Source organism: Schistocerca americana, chromosome 3 (assembly GCF_021461395.2).
Source record: "Schistocerca americana isolate TAMUIC-IGC-003095 chromosome 3, iqSchAmer2.1, whole genome shotgun sequence".
In the NCBI taxonomy this organism is placed as follows: Eukaryota; Metazoa; Arthropoda; class Insecta; order Orthoptera; family Acrididae; genus Schistocerca; species Schistocerca americana.
In genome coordinates this window covers 266,103,066-266,121,541 of record NC_060121.1, presented here as the reverse complement: position 1 = coordinate 266,121,541, position 18,476 = coordinate 266,103,066, and the positions used below count along the sequence as shown (strand labels likewise).

At 37.8% G+C, this 18,476-nt stretch overlaps 1 protein-coding gene across 1 annotated transcript in view; it reads right to left on the bottom strand.

Moving 5' to 3' along the window:
* Positions 1-18,476, bottom strand: part of LOC124607241 (disintegrin and metalloproteinase domain-containing protein 22) — a 1,086,760-nt gene that overhangs the window by 78,109 nt on the left and 990,175 nt on the right. The window contains exons 22-23 of the mRNA XM_047139515.1: positions 17,397-17,467; positions 10,697-11,068 (exon numbers count right to left, since the gene is read on the bottom strand). Coding sequence (XP_046995471.1) covers positions 10,697-11,068; positions 17,397-17,467 — 443 coding nt within the window. The remainder of the gene's footprint in view (positions 1-10,696; positions 11,069-17,396; positions 17,468-18,476) is intronic.

Below are 18,476 nucleotides of genomic sequence, written 5' to 3'. Positions count from 1 at the left end.
CAATCCAAGTTCAAGAATAGCTTACATGGCTAATTTTTATAAACCTGTCAATATGCCTAATCTGAGGACAAGGCACTAGTTCACTTTATCCAAGGTCGATTGATCCTTTTACAATGAAAGAAAACCCACAAGAATGAGGAACAAGACAAGTATTTGGTCTTGTCATGGTTGTAGCCTTCAGTCTGAATACTTATTCGATGCAGCTGCCATGTTAGTCTATTTTGTGCAAGACTGTTCATCTCTGTATAACTACAGCAATCAGCTTACTGTACTCAAACCTTGGCCTCCTATAAGTTTTACCTTCCACACTTTGTTCCATTACCAAACTGACAATTTCTTGATGCCTCAGGATGCGTCCTATCAACCGAGCAGTTCTTTCAATCAAGTTGTGCCACAAAAATGTTTTCCCTCAATTCAATTCCATAACTCCTAAGTCATTTGATCTCCACAACTAATCTTCTTCATTTTTCTGTTGCACAACATTTCAAAAGCTTCAGTTCTCTTGTCACTTGATCTGTTTATCATCCATGTTTCACCTCTGTACACTGTTTCACTCCAGGCAAATACTTTGAGACATGGCTTCCAACCGTTTAAGTTTCTGTTCAGTGTTAACAAATTTACCTTTTTCAGAAATGTTTTCTCTGGTATTGCCAGTCTGCAGTTTATATCTTCTCTGCTTTGGTCATTGTCCCTTTATTTTACTATCTGAAAAACTCATCTTCTACTTTTAGTATCTCATTTGCTCAGAAATGGACTGATTTATTTTCTCTTAGTTGATGTTCATTTTATAATCTCTTTTGAAGGCACTATCTATTCCATTCAACTGGTTTCTCCACGTCCTTTGCTGTCCCTGACAGAATTGCTATGTCATCAGAAAATGTTAAAGTTCTTCATTTTTTGTCTCTGCATTTTAATTACCTTTCAAAAATTTTTATTTCCTGTACAGTTTGCTCTGTGTACAGACAGAATGACATCAGGGGTAGGTTCAGTCCATTGTCTCACACCCTTCTCAACTATGGCTTCCCTTTCATGTCCTTCGACTCTTATAATTGCATTCTGATTTCTGTACATGTTGTAGATTACTTCCCATTCCCTGTGTTTTACCACTGCTTCAAAATTTTAGTCATCACTGTCAAACACTTTTTGTAAATCTAAAACTGCTATAAATATTTGTTTGCCTATTTTCAACCTATCTTCCCATAATTGTCATAGGGTCAGTATTACCTCTGATGTTCCTACATTTCTGTGGAATCCAAACTGATATTCCTCGATGCCAGCTTCCAACAGTTTTTACATTCTTCTGTAAAAAAGTGATGTCAATATTTTGCAACCAGGGCTTATTAAACTGAAGGTTCAGTAGTATTCACATTTGTGAGAACCTTTCTTTTTTGGAACTGGAAATATTACATTCTTCTTTGATGTCTGAGCGTATTTCAATCATGTGATATATCTTGCACACCAGATGGCATAATTTTGTCATGACTGGTGCTTCCCGGGATCTCATTAATTCTGAAGGGAAGTCATCTACTTCTCATAGTATTATGTCTTCAATCTTATCTTCATCTATTTCCTCTTCTGCTTCTACACTCCTGGAAATGGAAAAAAGAACACATTGACACCGGTGTGTCAGACCCACCATACTTGCTCCGGACACTGCGAGAGGGCTGTACAAGCAATGATCACACGCACGGCACAGCGGACACACCAGGAACCGCGGTGTTGGCCGTCGAATGGCGCTAGCTGCGCAGCATTTGTGCACCGCCGCCGTCAGCGTCAGCCAGTTTGCCGTGGCATACGGAGCTCCATCGCAGTCTTTAACACTGGTAGCATGCCGCGACAGCGTGGACGTGAACCGTATGTGCAGTTGACGGACTTTGAGCGAGGGCGTATAGTGGGCATGCGGGAGGCCGGGTGGGCGTACCGCCGAATTGCTCAACACGTGGGGCGTGAGGTCTCCACAGTACATCGATGTTGTCGCCAGTGGTCGGCGGAAGGTGCACGTGCCCGTCGACCTGGGACCGGACCGCAGCGACGCACGGATGCACGCCAAGACCGTAGGATCCTACGCAGTGCCGTAGGGGACCGCACCGCCACTTCCCAGCAAATTAGGGACACTGTTGCTCCTGGGGTATCGGCGAGGACCATTCGCAACCGTCTCCATGAAGCTGGGCTACGGTCCCGCACACCGTTAGGCCGTCTTCCGCTCACGCCCCAACATCGTGCAGCCCGCCTCCAGTGGTGTCGCGACAGGCGTGAATGGAGGGACGAATGGAGACGTGTCGTCTTCAGCGATGAGAGTCGCTTCTGCCTTGGTGCCAATGATGGTCGTATGCGTGTTTGGCGCCGTGCAGGTGAGCGCCACAATCAGGACTGCATACGACCGAGGCACACAGGGCCAACACCCGGCATCATGGTGTGGGGAGCGATCTCCTACACTGGCCGTACACCACTGGTGATCGTCGAGGGGACACTGAATAGTGCACGGTACATCCAAACCGTCATCGAACGCATCGTTCTACCATTCCTAGACCGGCAAGGGAACTTGCTGTTCCAACAGGACAATGCACGTCCGCATGTATCCCGGGCCACCCAACGTGCTCTAGAAGGTGTAAGTCAACTACCCCGGCCAGCAAGATCTCCGGATCTGTCCCCCATTGAGCATGTTTGGGACTGGATGAAGCGCCGTCTCACGCGGTCTGCACGTCCAGCACGAACGCTGGTCCAACTGAGGCGCCAGGTGGAAATGGCATGGCAAGCCGTTTCACAGGACTACATCCAGCATCTCTACGATCGTCTCCATGGGAGAATAGCAGCCTGCATTGCTGTGAAAGGTGGATATACACTGTACTAGTGCTGACATTGTGCATGCTCTGTTGCCTGTGTCTATGTGCCTGTGGTTCTGTCAGTGTGATCATGTGATGTATCTGACCCCAGGAATGTGTCAATAAAGTTTCCCCTTCCTGGGACAATGAATTCACGGTGTTCTTATTTCAATTTCCAGGAGTGTATAATACTGTTCTCAAGTTTGTTTGCTTGTATACACTTTCCATATATTCCTTCCATCTTTCAGCTTCCCTTTTTTGTTTGGTAATAACCAGCCATCTGAGTTCTCGATATTCATAAAGCTGCTTCTCTTTTCTCTTAAAGTCTCTTTAACTTGGCTATAGGCAGCAACTATCTTTCTCTTATTTACACAACATTTTAATGCCTTGCATTTGTCTTCTACTCATTCCTGCTTAGCCATTTTGCACTTTCTGTCAAGCCCATTCTTTCGATGTTTGTACTCCCCTTCACCTGCTCCATTTGCTGCCTTTTTATGTTTTCTGTTTCTGCCAATTAAATTCAATAGCTCCTTATTATCCAAGGATTTTTAATATTTCTCTGCTGCTTTCTCTGTTTTGCCTCTCAAAGCTGTCTATTAATCTTGTATTGTATTCCTTTCCACTATTTCAATCAGTCATTGTCTACATACTCCCTTTGAAACTCTACTGTATGGCTCTCCAGAAAGTTGGACCTGGTGGTCTAGTGGTAAAGGACGTACCTAAAAACCGTGAGAGCACAGGATGAATCCTGGTTGGACCATAGAAGTATTAAGTCTGTCTGTAACTTAGCTTTCACCCTCTCAATATTGTGTGGAGTCACCAGGAACAACACCTGGTTCTGATTCTATGTCAAACTGCATGTTTCCTTTCCCCGGTTGATTACCAGGGGTAGATTAGAGACATACAAGTTGCTGAAATAACATCCAATTGAAGGACTTGCACATGGTCATTGACCAAAATGAAATTATTATTATCCTCCAGGAAGAGCAAGAGGTGAGACCAAAGGATACTTCTTTTTTTATTAGGAAAATTTGTTAAAAACAGGAAATTAACAGCTTAGACCAATTCAGATACTAACTGACACATTTTGTGTTCAGCATACCTTTCACACAAGTGCTGAATGTCGAGTTTTGAACTTGTCTTTCATATTAATTACTATCATAAGAAAATATTCACCTACAGTTACAATGAAAAATAATTTTCTGTAGCTATCAAGAATTAATGCAAACAGAAAATGGCTGTCAAAGTGCCAATATGAGCAGCAGCTTTTATTATTATTCACAGATTTTCAAAAGTGTCACTGCTTGCTATGTATACCATCTGTGATTGAGTTAAAGAAAAAAAAATATTAACATCTCATTTTAGGAATCAGTTCATGCATACTATGATGAAATAGTTTTATATGCTGCTGTACAGCAAGGTATGTTTTGCATTTGTTTTGTTCATAGCATAGAAGGTTTTCTTTGGTAGTGAAGTTTATGGAAATCTAGCTATTCCTGGACAGGCACTGCTGTGGTTCAGTCTGGTTAAATGGAAAAGAAAGAAATGAGAAAGCACATGTTTCTAGTATGTATGGGAATTAGATGTACGTCTTAATCTCCTTCTCCCCCCTGCCTATGTTCATTTCTTCCTCCTTCTCCCTCTCTCTGTCCTTCACCTCTTCCCCTCTATTTCTGTCCATCTTTTCTCCCCCCTCTCACCATCTCCTCCTGCCCCCTCTCCCTCCCCTTCTCTCTGTCCATCGCCTCCCCCCTCTTCTTAATCTATATCCTCCCCCCTCCCTCTGCATCATCTCCTGCTTCATCTCTCTCCCTTCCTCTCTCCATCATCTAATTCCCACTTTCTACATCCATTGTCTTCTTCTCCTTCCATCAGCTCCTCTCCCTTTTTATGTCCATCTTCTCCTCCCAATCTCCATCTCTTCCTGTTCCCCTCCCCCTTTCCATCTCCTCCTTTCCACTTTCTATGTCCATCTCCTCTTTCCGCTTCTCTCTGACCTAGAGCTTTGTTTACTGTTGTTGGAAATTCAGATTCTGTAGTAGTATGTTAACAATAATTGATAAGCCACAAATACAGATTTCCTGTTTGCTAACAATGTGAGGGTATTATATATTTTATGTATGTTTATATATTACATATATTAACCTGTGTGTATGTAAAAATCTGAAGTAAATTGGTCAAGAACTTTTCAAGATTCTAGTAATAACATTCCCTCTTTATATATTACACATTTATTTATCTATTACATATATTAAAAATAAATATAATAAGAACATGTGAGTATTTAAATGAAATGTTGTTTCAAAATTTTGAAGTAATCAGTGAAGAACTTTTGGATATTTAAGATTTTGAATGAACAAATATTTAAAATTTTATATAGATTTCTTCTATAATTACTGCATATATATTTATACATTATATTTGACACTCCAGTAGGCATATAAAAACATGCACATATTTGAATAAAACATTGTATCAAAATGCCAAAGCAATCGGCGAAAAACTTTTGGAGATTTAAGATACTGAACACAAGAACATTTACTCTTTTATTTATATAGATATAAATGTTCGTTTGCACAAAATTGTAAATCTCTGGAAGTTCATCACTGATTTCTTTGAGATATTGATGCAACTTTGCATTTGAATATGTGAGACATATACATATGTGCAGATGGATATGTGTGTGTGTGCGAGTGTATACTTGTCCCTTTTTCCCCCCAAGGGAAGTCTTTCTGCTCCCGGGATTGGAATGACTCCTTACCCTCTCCCTTAAAACCCACATCCTTTTGTCTTTCCCTCTCCTTCCCTCTTTCCTGATGAAGGAACCTTGGGTTGCAAAAGCTTGAAATCTGTGTGTGATACAGTAGACCATCGTATCAGTAGACCCTCGTTTAACTGGATTTCAAGTGACCAACAAATAACTAATTCAGTTTACTAAAGTTTGAATTAATCAGGTTTTGTGTAAAAATATACTAGTGTGAGTTCATTTTTCTCTTGTTATGGGTACCAACAAATGAGGGTGCTCTATTTTGATGACATCTAAGAAAAAATAAATATAGCTTAACTGCATACATATACCAGCATTTTTGGCATTTGTTTAACTAGAAATTGTTGTTGTTGTGGTCTTCAGTCCTGAGACTGGTCTGATGCAGCTCTCCATGCTACTCTATCCTGTGCTAGCTTCTTCATCTCCCAGTACCTACATTCTTCTGAATCTGCTTAGTGTATTCATCTCTTGGTCTCCCTCAACGATTTTTACCCTCTACGCTGCCCTCCAATACTAAATTGGTGACCCCTTGATGCCTCAACACATGTCCTACCAACCGATCCCTTCTTCTAGTCAAGTTGTGCCACAAACTTCTCTTCTCCCCAATCCTATTCAATACCTCCTTGTTAGTTATGTGATCTACCCATCTAATCTTCAGCATTCTTCTGTAGCACCACATTTCGAAAGCTTCTATTCTCTTCTTGTCCAAACTATTTATCGTCCATGTTTCACTTCCATACATGGCTACACTCCATACAAATACTTTCAGAAATGACTTCCTGACACTTAAATCTATACTCAATGTTAACAAATTTCTATTCTTCAGAAACGCTTTCCTTATGTTGCAATGACATAACCATAAACACTACATGGTGGGAGACACCGCTCCTTGGTATACAGACACTGTAAAGAAACTTCTAAAGAACCTGTATACTAGGTGTGAAACAAAGCATGGGGCTAGAGATTGCCATTGCCAGTCTACATTTTATATCCTCTCTACTTCAACCATCATCAGTTATTTTGCTCCCCAAATAGCAAAACTCCTTTACTACTTTAAGAGTCTCATTTCCTAATCTAATTCCCTCAGCATCACCCGACTTAATTCGACTACATTCTATTATTGTCGTTCTGCTTTTGTTGATGTTCATCTTATATCCTCCTTTCAAGACACTATCCATTCCATTCAACTGCTCTTCCAAGTCCTTTGCTGTCTCTGACAGAATTACAATGTCATCGGTGAACCTCAAAGTTTTATTTCTTCTCCATGGATTTTAATACCTACTCCGAATTTTTCTTTTGTTTCCTTCACTGCTTGCTCAATATAAAGATTGAATAACACTGGGGAGAGACTACAACCCTGTCTCACTCCCTTGCCAATCACTGCTTCCCTTTCATGCCCCTCGCCTCTTATAACTGCCATCTGGTTTCTGTACAGATCGTAAATAGCCTTTCACTCCCTGTACTTTACCCCTGCCACCTTCAGCATTTGAAAGAGAGTATTCCAGTCAACATTGTCGAAAGCTTTCTCTAAGTCTACAAATGCTAGCAACATACATTTGCCTTTCCTTAATCTAGCTTCTAAGATAAGTCGTAGGGTCAGTATTGCCTCACGTGTTCCGATATTTCTACGGAATCCAAACTGATCTTCCCCGAGGTCGGCTTCTACTAGTTTTTCCATTCGTCTCTAAAGAATTCACGTTAGTATTTTGCAGCTGTGACTTATTAAACTGATAGTTTTGTAATTTTCACATCTGTCAACACCTGTTTTCTTTGGGATTGGAATTATTATATTCTTCTTGAAGTCTGAGGGTATTTCGCCTGTCTCATACAATTTGCTCACCAGATGGTAGAGTTTTGTCAGGACTGGCTCTCCCAAGGCTGTCAGTAGTTCTAATGGAATGTTGTCTACTCCCGGGGCCTTGTTTCGACTCAGGTTTTTCAGTGCTTTGTCAAACTCTTCACGCAGTATTATATCTCCCATTTCATCTTCATCTACATCCTCTTCCATTTCCATAATATTGTCCTCAAGTACATCGCCCTTGCATAGACCCTCTATATACTCCTTCCACCTTTCTGCTTTCCCTTCTTTGCTTAGAACTGGGTTTCCATCTGAGCTTTTGATGTTCATTCAAGTGGTTCTCTTTTCTCCGAAGGTCTCTTTAATTTTCCTGTAGGCAGTATCTATCTTACCCCTAGTGAGATAAGCTTCTACATCCTTATATTTGTGCTCTAGCCATCCCTGCTTAGCCATTTTGCACTTCCTGTCGATGTCATTTTTGAGACATTTGTATTCCTTTTTGCCTGCTTCATTTACTGCCTTCTTATATTTTCTCTTTTCATCAATTAAATTCAATATATCTTCTGTTACTTAGGTTTTCTACTAGCCCTCGTCTTTTTACCTACTTGATCCTCTGCTGCCTTCACTATTTCATTCCCCAAAGCTACCCATTCTTCTTCTACTGTATTTCTTTCCTCCATTCCTGTCAATTTTTCCCTTATACTCTCCCTGAAACTCTGAACAACCTCTGGTTTAGTCAGTTTATCCAGGTCCCATCTCCTTAAGGTCCCATCTTTTTGCAGTTTTTTCAGTTTTAATCTACAGGTCATAACCAATAGATTGTGGTCAGAGTCCACATCTGCCCCTGGAAATGTCTTACAATTTAAAACCTGGTTCCTAAATCTCTGTCTTACCATTATATAATCTATCTGAAACCTGTCAGTATCTCCAGGCTTCTTCCATGTATACAACCTTCTTTTATGATTCTTGAACCAAGTGTTAGCTATGATTAAGTTGTGCTCTGTGCAAAATTCTACCAGGCAGCTTCCTCTTTCATTTCTTACCCCCAATCCATATTCACCTACTACGTTTCCTTCTCTCCCTTTTCCTACTGCCGAATTCCAGTCACCCATGACTATTAAGTTTTCGTCTCCCTTCACTATCTGAATAATTTCTTTTATTTCATCATACAGTTCTTCAATTTCTTTCATATGCAGAGCTAGTTGGCATATAAACTTGTACTACTGTAGTAGGTGAGGGCTTCGTATCTATCTTGGCCACAATAATGCGTTCACTGGAAATTATGTTTACATATTGTCAAATGCTTGTCATGAATTTTTTCTTTTTTTTAAATCATTCTTTCCTTTCAGCATTTTTCTCCACGACATTTTTTGCCCTTGACCTGTAGTGTTTTTTAGGCATTAAGTTATAGAAAGCACCGGCTTCATATATATTAAACACATCTCCTGGATGATGCAAATAAGAGAGTGTCGAATGATATTCCTGTTGCAATCATTGGTATCTTCCTTGTTCATTCTATGTGCCTCCCCACAGACCTTGACGGCACTGATTTTATGCCTCTTCTGAAATTGTCACCTCCAACCCTCAGAACACGCAGACCCAAAAATCCCATTTTTCTGGGTAGTTTCAGGAGTCTTTTCTTGAAGCATGGAGTCAGACAACAGAATTTTCTGTTGAGTGCATGCGTTGGAACCATTCAAACAACAAATCCTCCAATTCTCCATGTTCAGCTGGCCTCATGTGTGTGCTTGTAAATGAACAACTCGCCAGACTTGCTTCTATTTTCTGTCTTGAACTTATTATCGATGAGAGAGAAGACATCGCAGGATCTGATAGTGCTCTGCAACCTGTATTTTAATCTTCTTCCCACTGTCAACAATATGTAGAATTTGCTGCTTTTGTTTTCATGTTAGACTGTTATTAGTTCATTTCCATATTGGTGGCATATTGTGAGTGATGGTGCAAAAGGAAAGAAAACTCATCCTCTGTTCACAAACAACCAAACACAGAGTGCTCTCTGGAATGTTGTGTGTTGCATGCTGTGTTTGTTCTGCTAACCAACCTCTCTCTTCGCCCTTCCTTGCATCTTAAGTTGTGCATGTGAAACGTGAGCAGATAGCAAGCAATCAGGACATTGTTTCAAAATTACAGTGCAGAACATTATTGAGAAAAAAATGTGTGAAATTTATAATAGAAAAGACTATAGTGCACAGCGCAACATACACTTATTCAGTTTAGATGAAGAATAAGAAAAGGAATATGTAATGGGGGAACAAATTTTAGTTTGTAGAACGAATTATCCAAAATGCAGTTTAAGCGGTTGATTTTTTGCTTTAGTTCAGCACGGACCAAACAGCTAGTATGGGTTAACTGAGCTTTTGGTTTACCCGATTCTGAAGTAACGAGGGTCTTCTGTACATTGTTAGAAAAATTTCATGTTCTTTGTTCAGAATCTTAAATCTCTGATTGTTTTTCTCCAATTCTTTTAAAATTTTGACACAACACTGACTTGAATACACTCATGTTTTCATATACATATGAGAGAGTCATATGTTACATTAATACATAAAACCACATGCACATTGTTTTAAAATTTCAAAGGAACCAGTGAAGAACTTTTGGAGATTTAAAAGTTTGAACAAATGTACTTGATATTTATGTTTGTATACTACATGGTGCTCCAGTACATATGTAAAAACACACTTGTATTTGAATGCAATGTTGTGTCAAAATTTCAAAGCAATCAGTGAAGGACTTTTGAAGACATATGATTTTGAACAAACAAACATGTACATTTTTATTTATATAGATAGTTAGAGAGAGAGAGAGAGAGAGAGAGAGTGAGTGTGTGTGTGTGTGTGTGTGTGTGTGTGTGTGTGTGTGTGAGAGAGAGAGAGAGAGAGAGAGAGAGAGAGAGAGAGAGAATGATGATTAGTGTAGACAAGCTATTTATGGCACTGTAACTAGTATGAAAAGTTGGGTCTGAGATGCAGAGTTTTATTTTGGAAATATTGGACTCTTACTTATATCCTATTACTTAATTCTAATGATAAAATTTACTGCTATATAATATTTTTAAAATATGAACAAAGCCTCAAAATAGCTTGTTAAATCACTAAATGAAAGAGAGCTTTGCTACCATGTCATTTGTTATATTTATATCCCAAGTAAAGTCTCTGGCTGTAAAAAATGTTCCCCTGGAAGTTTATAATCCAAGCAAACTTACCATATATGCTATTGTTTTAAACAGGTTAATGAGAGCACGATTTCAGTTTCAGTTCATAATGAAAACTGCAAGGCTTTACATACCAAGAGACTTTCGTATAATCTCTTCACTGAGCATGCTACTGCTTCCAGACGGTGTTGCAGCAGCTCCCCGATGAGTTGCTGCATTTCTTAGTGCTTCCAAAATGTCTTCGTGGTAGCCATTAAGGCTCTTGAGAGTGCGCTCCACATCCGAGATAGCACCGCCACCTCCTGACATCATATCAGGTCCAAGGTTATTGTCTGACTGAGACAATATTTCTTGGTTATCAGATTGTGAATCCTCAGCCCACTTCTCTTTGCACACATCACCCATAACTGTACCGTATGGCCCAGACTTCTTTAGTATGCCCTTTTCTGGTAGTTTTGAGAGATTGTTGGATGGCAGATCAATAAATGATACTGTCTCTTCTTCCCCTAAAAAATACATCATGCTAGTAACTGCGTAAAGGGTTATTCTATGTACACTGTAAATAATGAAACAGAATCTAACTAATATTTTTCACTCTATTATGTAGTTGCTGTAATAGGGTTCAGATGACTCAAATAGTATGAATGCTACATAACTGAAACTGGACAGAAAGTGTTGATTCTCCTATAAACCAACTATTTCAGAATAAATTGGACATGTAGCCACCACTCTGTATGAGCTTTACAATTAAAAATTTTAGAAGTAAAGGACAACAGTTTCATGTTCCTACTTAGCGATAAAGATAGAATAATTGTCTTCTTATTGTGAAGCAATAATGGATATTATTACAGTAGTTGAAACTTAAGTGATTATGAAAACATATGGCCCTGCAGGTATGAACACCAATGCAGATACAACAGAACCAAATACTACAGTGGCAAGCATAATAAAGAAAAGACATTTACACAGTGATAGAAACACTACAAAGAACGTCATGAATCTTACAAGTACTTTCAGGAGTATCTACAGGACTTTTTTCCAAGCAAGTAACCATAAGTTCAGTTCTCTGTGCTTTAGCTTTCCTTGTATGTTAATCACAAAGCAGGTTTATTCAGACGTTTAGTTAGTTACATATTTCATATAACTTGAATATTCTTTTATTGAAATGATGTGGAATGAGTGAATTTACAAGGTATGTTATATGTAATTAGTGTTAATGTGAATGGAGGTGTTGGGGAAAGATAGAGGAGAGAAGTAGAAGGGGAAGTGACCCCATTTTGTCATCTAGTCATGCTTGTTAGTGGAAAAGTCTGTAAGTTTTAAAGAGTTATTCATTCTTTTTATAGCTATCAGTATGAACCCATAAACAGGTAGATTATGTAGCCATAAAATAAATATACTCGCTGTAATGGGCAAACAAGTTACTACAGACTTGTTCTTGTGCTCCTCAGAAGGGGAAATTGATAGAGATGTTACATAAATTCACAGAAAATGACGTGCAGAAATAGTTTGAGCAGTGGAAAAAACAAATTCAGATGTATGTGAATGTAAGTGGGCAATGCCTTAAACTTACCACTACTAACTGAACATATTTCTCAAGCATACAAATTTATGATGACAACTCGTTTGTTTTGAGTTATGCCTACAACACAAAATTTTCCGGAGGGGCGCAAAAAATGTGACTGTAATAAAGTTGTTGTCCTCTGAGAAAGAGTGAAATGATTTTAATGAAATTTGTCTCAGTGAATGGATGAAATTCAAGGTCAAGAAAGAACCTACAGTAATACATCATGACAGACAGTTCCTTGGTATTTACAGTTTGTGTGTCTGTCTAAAAGCTAAGCTATTCCTCATCATTTTTCTATGCCTTTCTGCTGTGCGGTGCCTTTTTTATTTGATGAGTAATTATCTGTCTTCATGTCCACATAATATTATATGCTGGATTTTCTAACAACACCAACTAATACAACTGTCTTCTTAAACAGTGAGGAACATCAAACTAAAATTCACTGCTTCCTGATTAGAATCGGTCAGCCTTCCTGAAAAGTTATACTGAGTTCTCATGTAGCAAAACTGCATCTATATCCCAAAGATATCATATCAGGAGTAAACAAAGTAGTAATGTTAGCAGTCCTACGCCTGTGCAAAGGAGGAGGTCTGCTCTCAAGAAGCTGTAAAATAGATGCCAAAATGAAGGCTCTCCAGGCACTGTCAATGCCGGTTATATCAGGACTGAATAATTACTCCAAAGAAAACTCAAGCTACACATAATTGATGGCACAACAAAATCCAATTAATACCCCACACTGTAATCCTTTGCAGGAATTCACCATCATCGAAATGTCATGCAAGCATCCTAGTTGGGATCTAGGGGGGGAGGGGGGGGGGGAGGGGGGGGGGGTGCCATCATGCTAAGTGTCAGTTGGAGTATTTTGGAAATCCCAAAGTGTCTCACAGACTTCAACCCAAATGTATGACTTTCTTGGTAACTTTAAATACAAACTCATTAATAAAAGCCAGCATGAAGAAACAACTGACTAGGGTTCTCTACAATAATAATAATAATAATAATAATAGTAGCACTGGAAGAAACTTACTATACAGATGAAGAAATTTTTGATTCAGATGGATCTCACCTCTTTAAGAGCAAAGATGAAAAGAGAGTGATAAAGCATAGTACAGTTCTTGGCACATCCTTTGCTATTAGTGACAAAATCATTGGGTCTGTCTCAACCATGAATTTCAAATGGCTCTGAGCACTATGGGGGACTTAACATCTATGGTCATCATCCCCCTAGAACTTAGAACTACTTAAACCTAACTAACCTAAGGACATCACACAACACCCAGTCATCACGAGGCAGAGAAAATCCTTGACCCTGCCGGGAATCGAACCCAGGAACCCGGGTGTGGGAAGCGAGAACACTACCGCACGACCACGAGCTGCGGACTCAACTATGAAGTCTTAAATGACAAACTATGTTTGCAAACAATATACTACACAAGCAAGACATATACTTTATTAACATCCATGCGCCAACAAATGATGAAAATCAGGACTTTAAAAAGACAGACAAATTCTGGAAAAGAGTGGATACTAGTGTGGCAAAGATCCTGAAACATAACATGAAGATCATACTGGGCAATTGTGATGCACAAGTTAGATATGAAACGAAGTATAGGAATATTGGTGGATGCTGCACAGCTCATAAAAAGACCAAAAAAGACTTGAAAAGATTTGACAAATTATGTGCAAGCCATAATTTTCAATTAATGTACATGCACCTGCCCAAAAACCAAACAACATTACAATCACCCAACACAGCAACAGCAGAACTTGAAATAGATCATGTGTTCTTACATTCCAGAAATAATTAAGGTCAGAATAAAAATAGGAATAAATATAGATCCTGGTCTTTAGATTTCAGTAATACAGTTCAGACCCATATCTCTTAAAAGAAAGAGCAATACAACATTTATGTCCAGATTCAACACTAAGAAACAAAAAGAAAAAGAATACCTAGCTTGACAAGCAGAGAAACATTTCAGAAATATAAAAAGACTTTTAACAGAGGCTGCATAGGAAATAGCTGGGATCAAAAAGAGAATGAAACATACTTTGTGGAATGATAACTGAAAACAAGCAGTGAAGGATTGTTTAACTGTTTGGAAACAGAAAGAAGACATATATCATTTCCAATGAGCACAAACAGCAAAGCAAAATTGCAGTGAGAAGTGGAGTCATGAAAAGGAATTGTTGAACAAGATATAATTCTAGAAGAAATATATTACAGAAATTTTAATAAGAGGACAGAAGGATACAATACCCTCCTCCCTTTTACACATGTCAAATGAAGAATATCCTTGCCAAATACTTTTCCTAGATGTGAAAAACCAGTTTATCCAATCAGAACCAAAAAACCAAGAGATATAAATAACCCATCTCCTCCTCTAAATCATAATGAAATCAAATACAAATACAAAGGCTAGAAAATGACAAGACTGCTGGAGAACACTCCATAATAGCAGAACTATGAAAGCTTGCACCTGAAGAAACAATAACTCTTTTGCATAAAACCATGGAAAGCATCAGGGAAAGAAGAACTACAATATGACTGGATGTTTGCCTTGATCATTGCATGAAAAAGGAAATACTACAGAAGTGAATAATTGATGTAACAGCTCATTATTCACAGTAATGTACAAGTTTCTGTCACAATCCATCGTAAAATGACTAGAACACCACTTGGAACATAAATTGGAAGAATAGCAAAGATGAGTGCAGAGAAGCTGGTTGACAGAAGACAACTATTGATTCTAAAACTGTTAGTAAAATATTATATGCTGAAAGTAAGACAATGTGGACTTTGAAAAGACATATGAGTCCATCAGCTTCAGTGTGTTACTTAACATACTAGCCGATATGGTAGTTGATGAGAAACTATTGTGGATTATAAGAGAAGCCCTGTATAATACAAAATCTATAATAAGATTTCAAAGATTTTTCTCCAAACCCTTTGTCATTACAACAGGAATTTGGCAGGGAAATGGACTGTCACCACTCTTGTTCAACTGTATGTTTAAACCTTTAAGAATCTGGAGTAAGAAGAAAGGTGTAGAAATAGATTTGTTTAGCTTTTATAGATGATGTAGCCATAATAACAGAAAATTTTGAAGCAGTGAAAGAACAAATTAATGTGATGAAATGAAACGGAAATTGTGATGTCAGCTGCAATTGGGCATTGAAGTGAATTCAATGGTGACAAATCAAAATTTTTGCCAGAACAGGGCTCAAACTCTGATTTCCCACTTTACATTAGTGGTCACCTTAACCGCTTCAACTATTTGAACACACTTTCTGTCCATCCCAAATTCCCAACTTGTTCCACACTACTTACATAGTGCCCCTGTCACTGAACTCACTTCTTGCAGCCTGACACCATACATGGTCATATATCAAGGACAGTACAACCCAATTTAACACCAGACATGAAAAAATAAAATATGTGAATAGCTTTAAATATTGGGGTGAATGGGTTACAGCCATTGGGTGAGATAGAAAAAAAAGCATTGAAACGTAGAGCCAGAATAATGGAAATAGTTTCCAAACTGTACAAAAGATTTACAACAAAAAGTGCTTTTCCATAAATGCTGAACTTAATCATTATTAAAAGTGTATCAATATGCAACCGGGTATCAAAACTTCTCTGAGAGATTTCTACTGAAGGAATTGGAGGGAACAGAGAGAAATATTATAAACAACACAATGGGTTCAAATTATAAATATGGGATCTACTTCAGACATATATCCTAAAATGCACCGATGTTAGGGACACAATTACAAGTGAAGAGTTTGATTTTACACAACATAAGAACAAAGACAGATTCTTAATGAACAAAACACATCTTCAACATCTTTGATTCCAAACTGAAAACTAGAATACTGTGGTGTATCAAGGAAAAAATGTCTAAAGTAAATGGCTATACAGCTGGAAGATGTACAAAACTGAGATATTTTTAGAACAGCTGTAGTGATGTTTGGAACTTTCAAAGATGACAACCAAACGACTGGTTACATGAATGCCAAGTCAGACACAGTGCATTGATGAAAAACATGTTACTTAAATGAAATGACACAGAGAGAGAAAGAGAGAAAGAGAGAGAGAGAGAGAGAGAGAGAGAGAGAGAGAGAGCTTATTGCAGTCATTAGATGCCTGATTAACCAAATAGATAAATAAAATACAATAAGACAGATTCAAAACAGAACAGGTTGACTAAAATTTCATACTTTGATGGAAAATGTGAAGAAAAGGAAACAAAACTGATATACAAATTTCAAGAAAAGCCTTCCTTTGGCAGTTGCATGCAACTTGGTTTTGCTCGTCTCACTTTGGTGAGAAAATATTGTTGCCCCATTTGCATATTTTTGGTGTCATATTGCTCACTCTCCATAATATCTTGATCGAAATATATTTTCCTTTCTCAACTTCTTGCACAGTCAGTTCTCTACTTTCCAATAAATTTCTGTTGATATTGAATTTATCACTAACTATGAAGTGCCATAAATTGAGCAGGTCCATTTCAGTTTAACAGGATTCAAGAAAACAACTGGTTGAAACATTCATTAGTTAATTCTATCAGAAAATGAGCACGAGACTTGGCTTTGCTACTTCACTTATTGGCCAATAGCATTTTATTTATTAATAACATTTTCAATAAAATCAACCATAATTACCTGAGTAAGGCATTGCCTAACTACAGCCACAACTCTTCTGGCTTCAGCTTGCAGCCAGTCAGCATACAACGATGCATGATTATTTATAAAATAGCTCTGATCTCCAGCTACTTCACCTCACTGCTTTCAATTCCACTTTGCTCTGTTTAACTAGTTTTTTCAACAGACTGGTCATTTAAATACTTGAACTACAATTAAATGCGTATATTTAGGGAGTAAGAAATATAAAAATTAGCAAAATACGGTGTGTGTGTGCCGTGCATATAATTCAGTGGCTATGAACTTACTTGCAGACCTCACACACAGGACTTTAATTTTAAATTTTGTATACCATTGTAACCCACTATTTCTTTTCCAAATTATGTATCTTTTTTGTACAGTTTATCTGCATATGTCTCTTTCCACAGTTACCGAATTACCATTTGTTATTAGAGATGATAAAATAAACCAGTCTGAGAATTCGAGACCAAACTGCAATGTCAGGCAATGACACTGAAAACATTTTCATTCAAATCTGGCTTGCATTCTAACCTAAATTATAAGGCTTCACATAAAGTAGATGAATGTATATGTACAATGTCGTATGAAAATACTGTTACCTGAATGGGTTGCATCCTCTTCGCTGCCTGATCCCATACCCATACGCTTCATCTGCTGCATCTTGTGTTCTCTGTAAACACAATGCAAAGGACACAGAGCACAAAGAACTAGTTTGAAGGTATCCTAACTTTGTGACCTCTGCAGAATCATTCCTACATCTAGTTGTGTGTTGTAAGACAAAAACATTTAACCTCCTACTTTGGGTTGTGTGTTAGAACACAAAACTGTTTCAAATTTTCTCAAAAGAGTCTATATTGTGTTTCCTGGTCATTCAAAGCAACAAACAGAAATAATTATAAGAACAGGGGTCAATAAATGAAATATAAATTGCACTGAAATATGAAAAATGTAATTCCTAATAATACCTGTATAAACAGTTAATTTTCAAGCTGTCACAAATATGCAGTATGAAAATGGCTTGCTGTAGCCAATATCTGCAGTTTTACAGTTCAAAAATTACTGTTATTGTTTCTGCATGGCATGCAATGGCAGAGCAAGCACTTTCATTGTTAGACACAAAAAATATAGTGTGGTAATTTACAGATTATATGAAAAATATTTAATTTCATTCATTCATTTTCAGTGTTCCATGAGGCCTCTATGGAAACATCTCACACTTTCTGTGCATCTCATCATGGAAACACAAGAAAATTTTGCTTTGAATGTGTAATGAAACCAAACAAAATTGAAAGAAATGTTTAGCTTTTAAAAGTAGCTAGCAAGGAAATCATTAACATTGCAGAGATTGTCTGAAAATAGCATTGCAGCTGGGAAGAGATTATTGGAGAATTTTTGATAGTTTATTGGAGAAATTTTGATCCCACTATCTTCTATGCAGAACCTTCTTTTTAATGTACACGATGTTAAAACATTCGTATCAGTTCCATTACACTCTGTCTATGAATGAAAGAATTTCCAGGAAGTGCTTGCTGCAAATATTTAATATAAATAGGAAAAATGATATTTAGTCTCAGATATATTTTACAAGAATGTTTTCAATATCAAGACTAAATTTACACTGTCTCAATTATTTATACCATATTTCATATGGTATGAATATTTAAAATTTGCCTAATTAA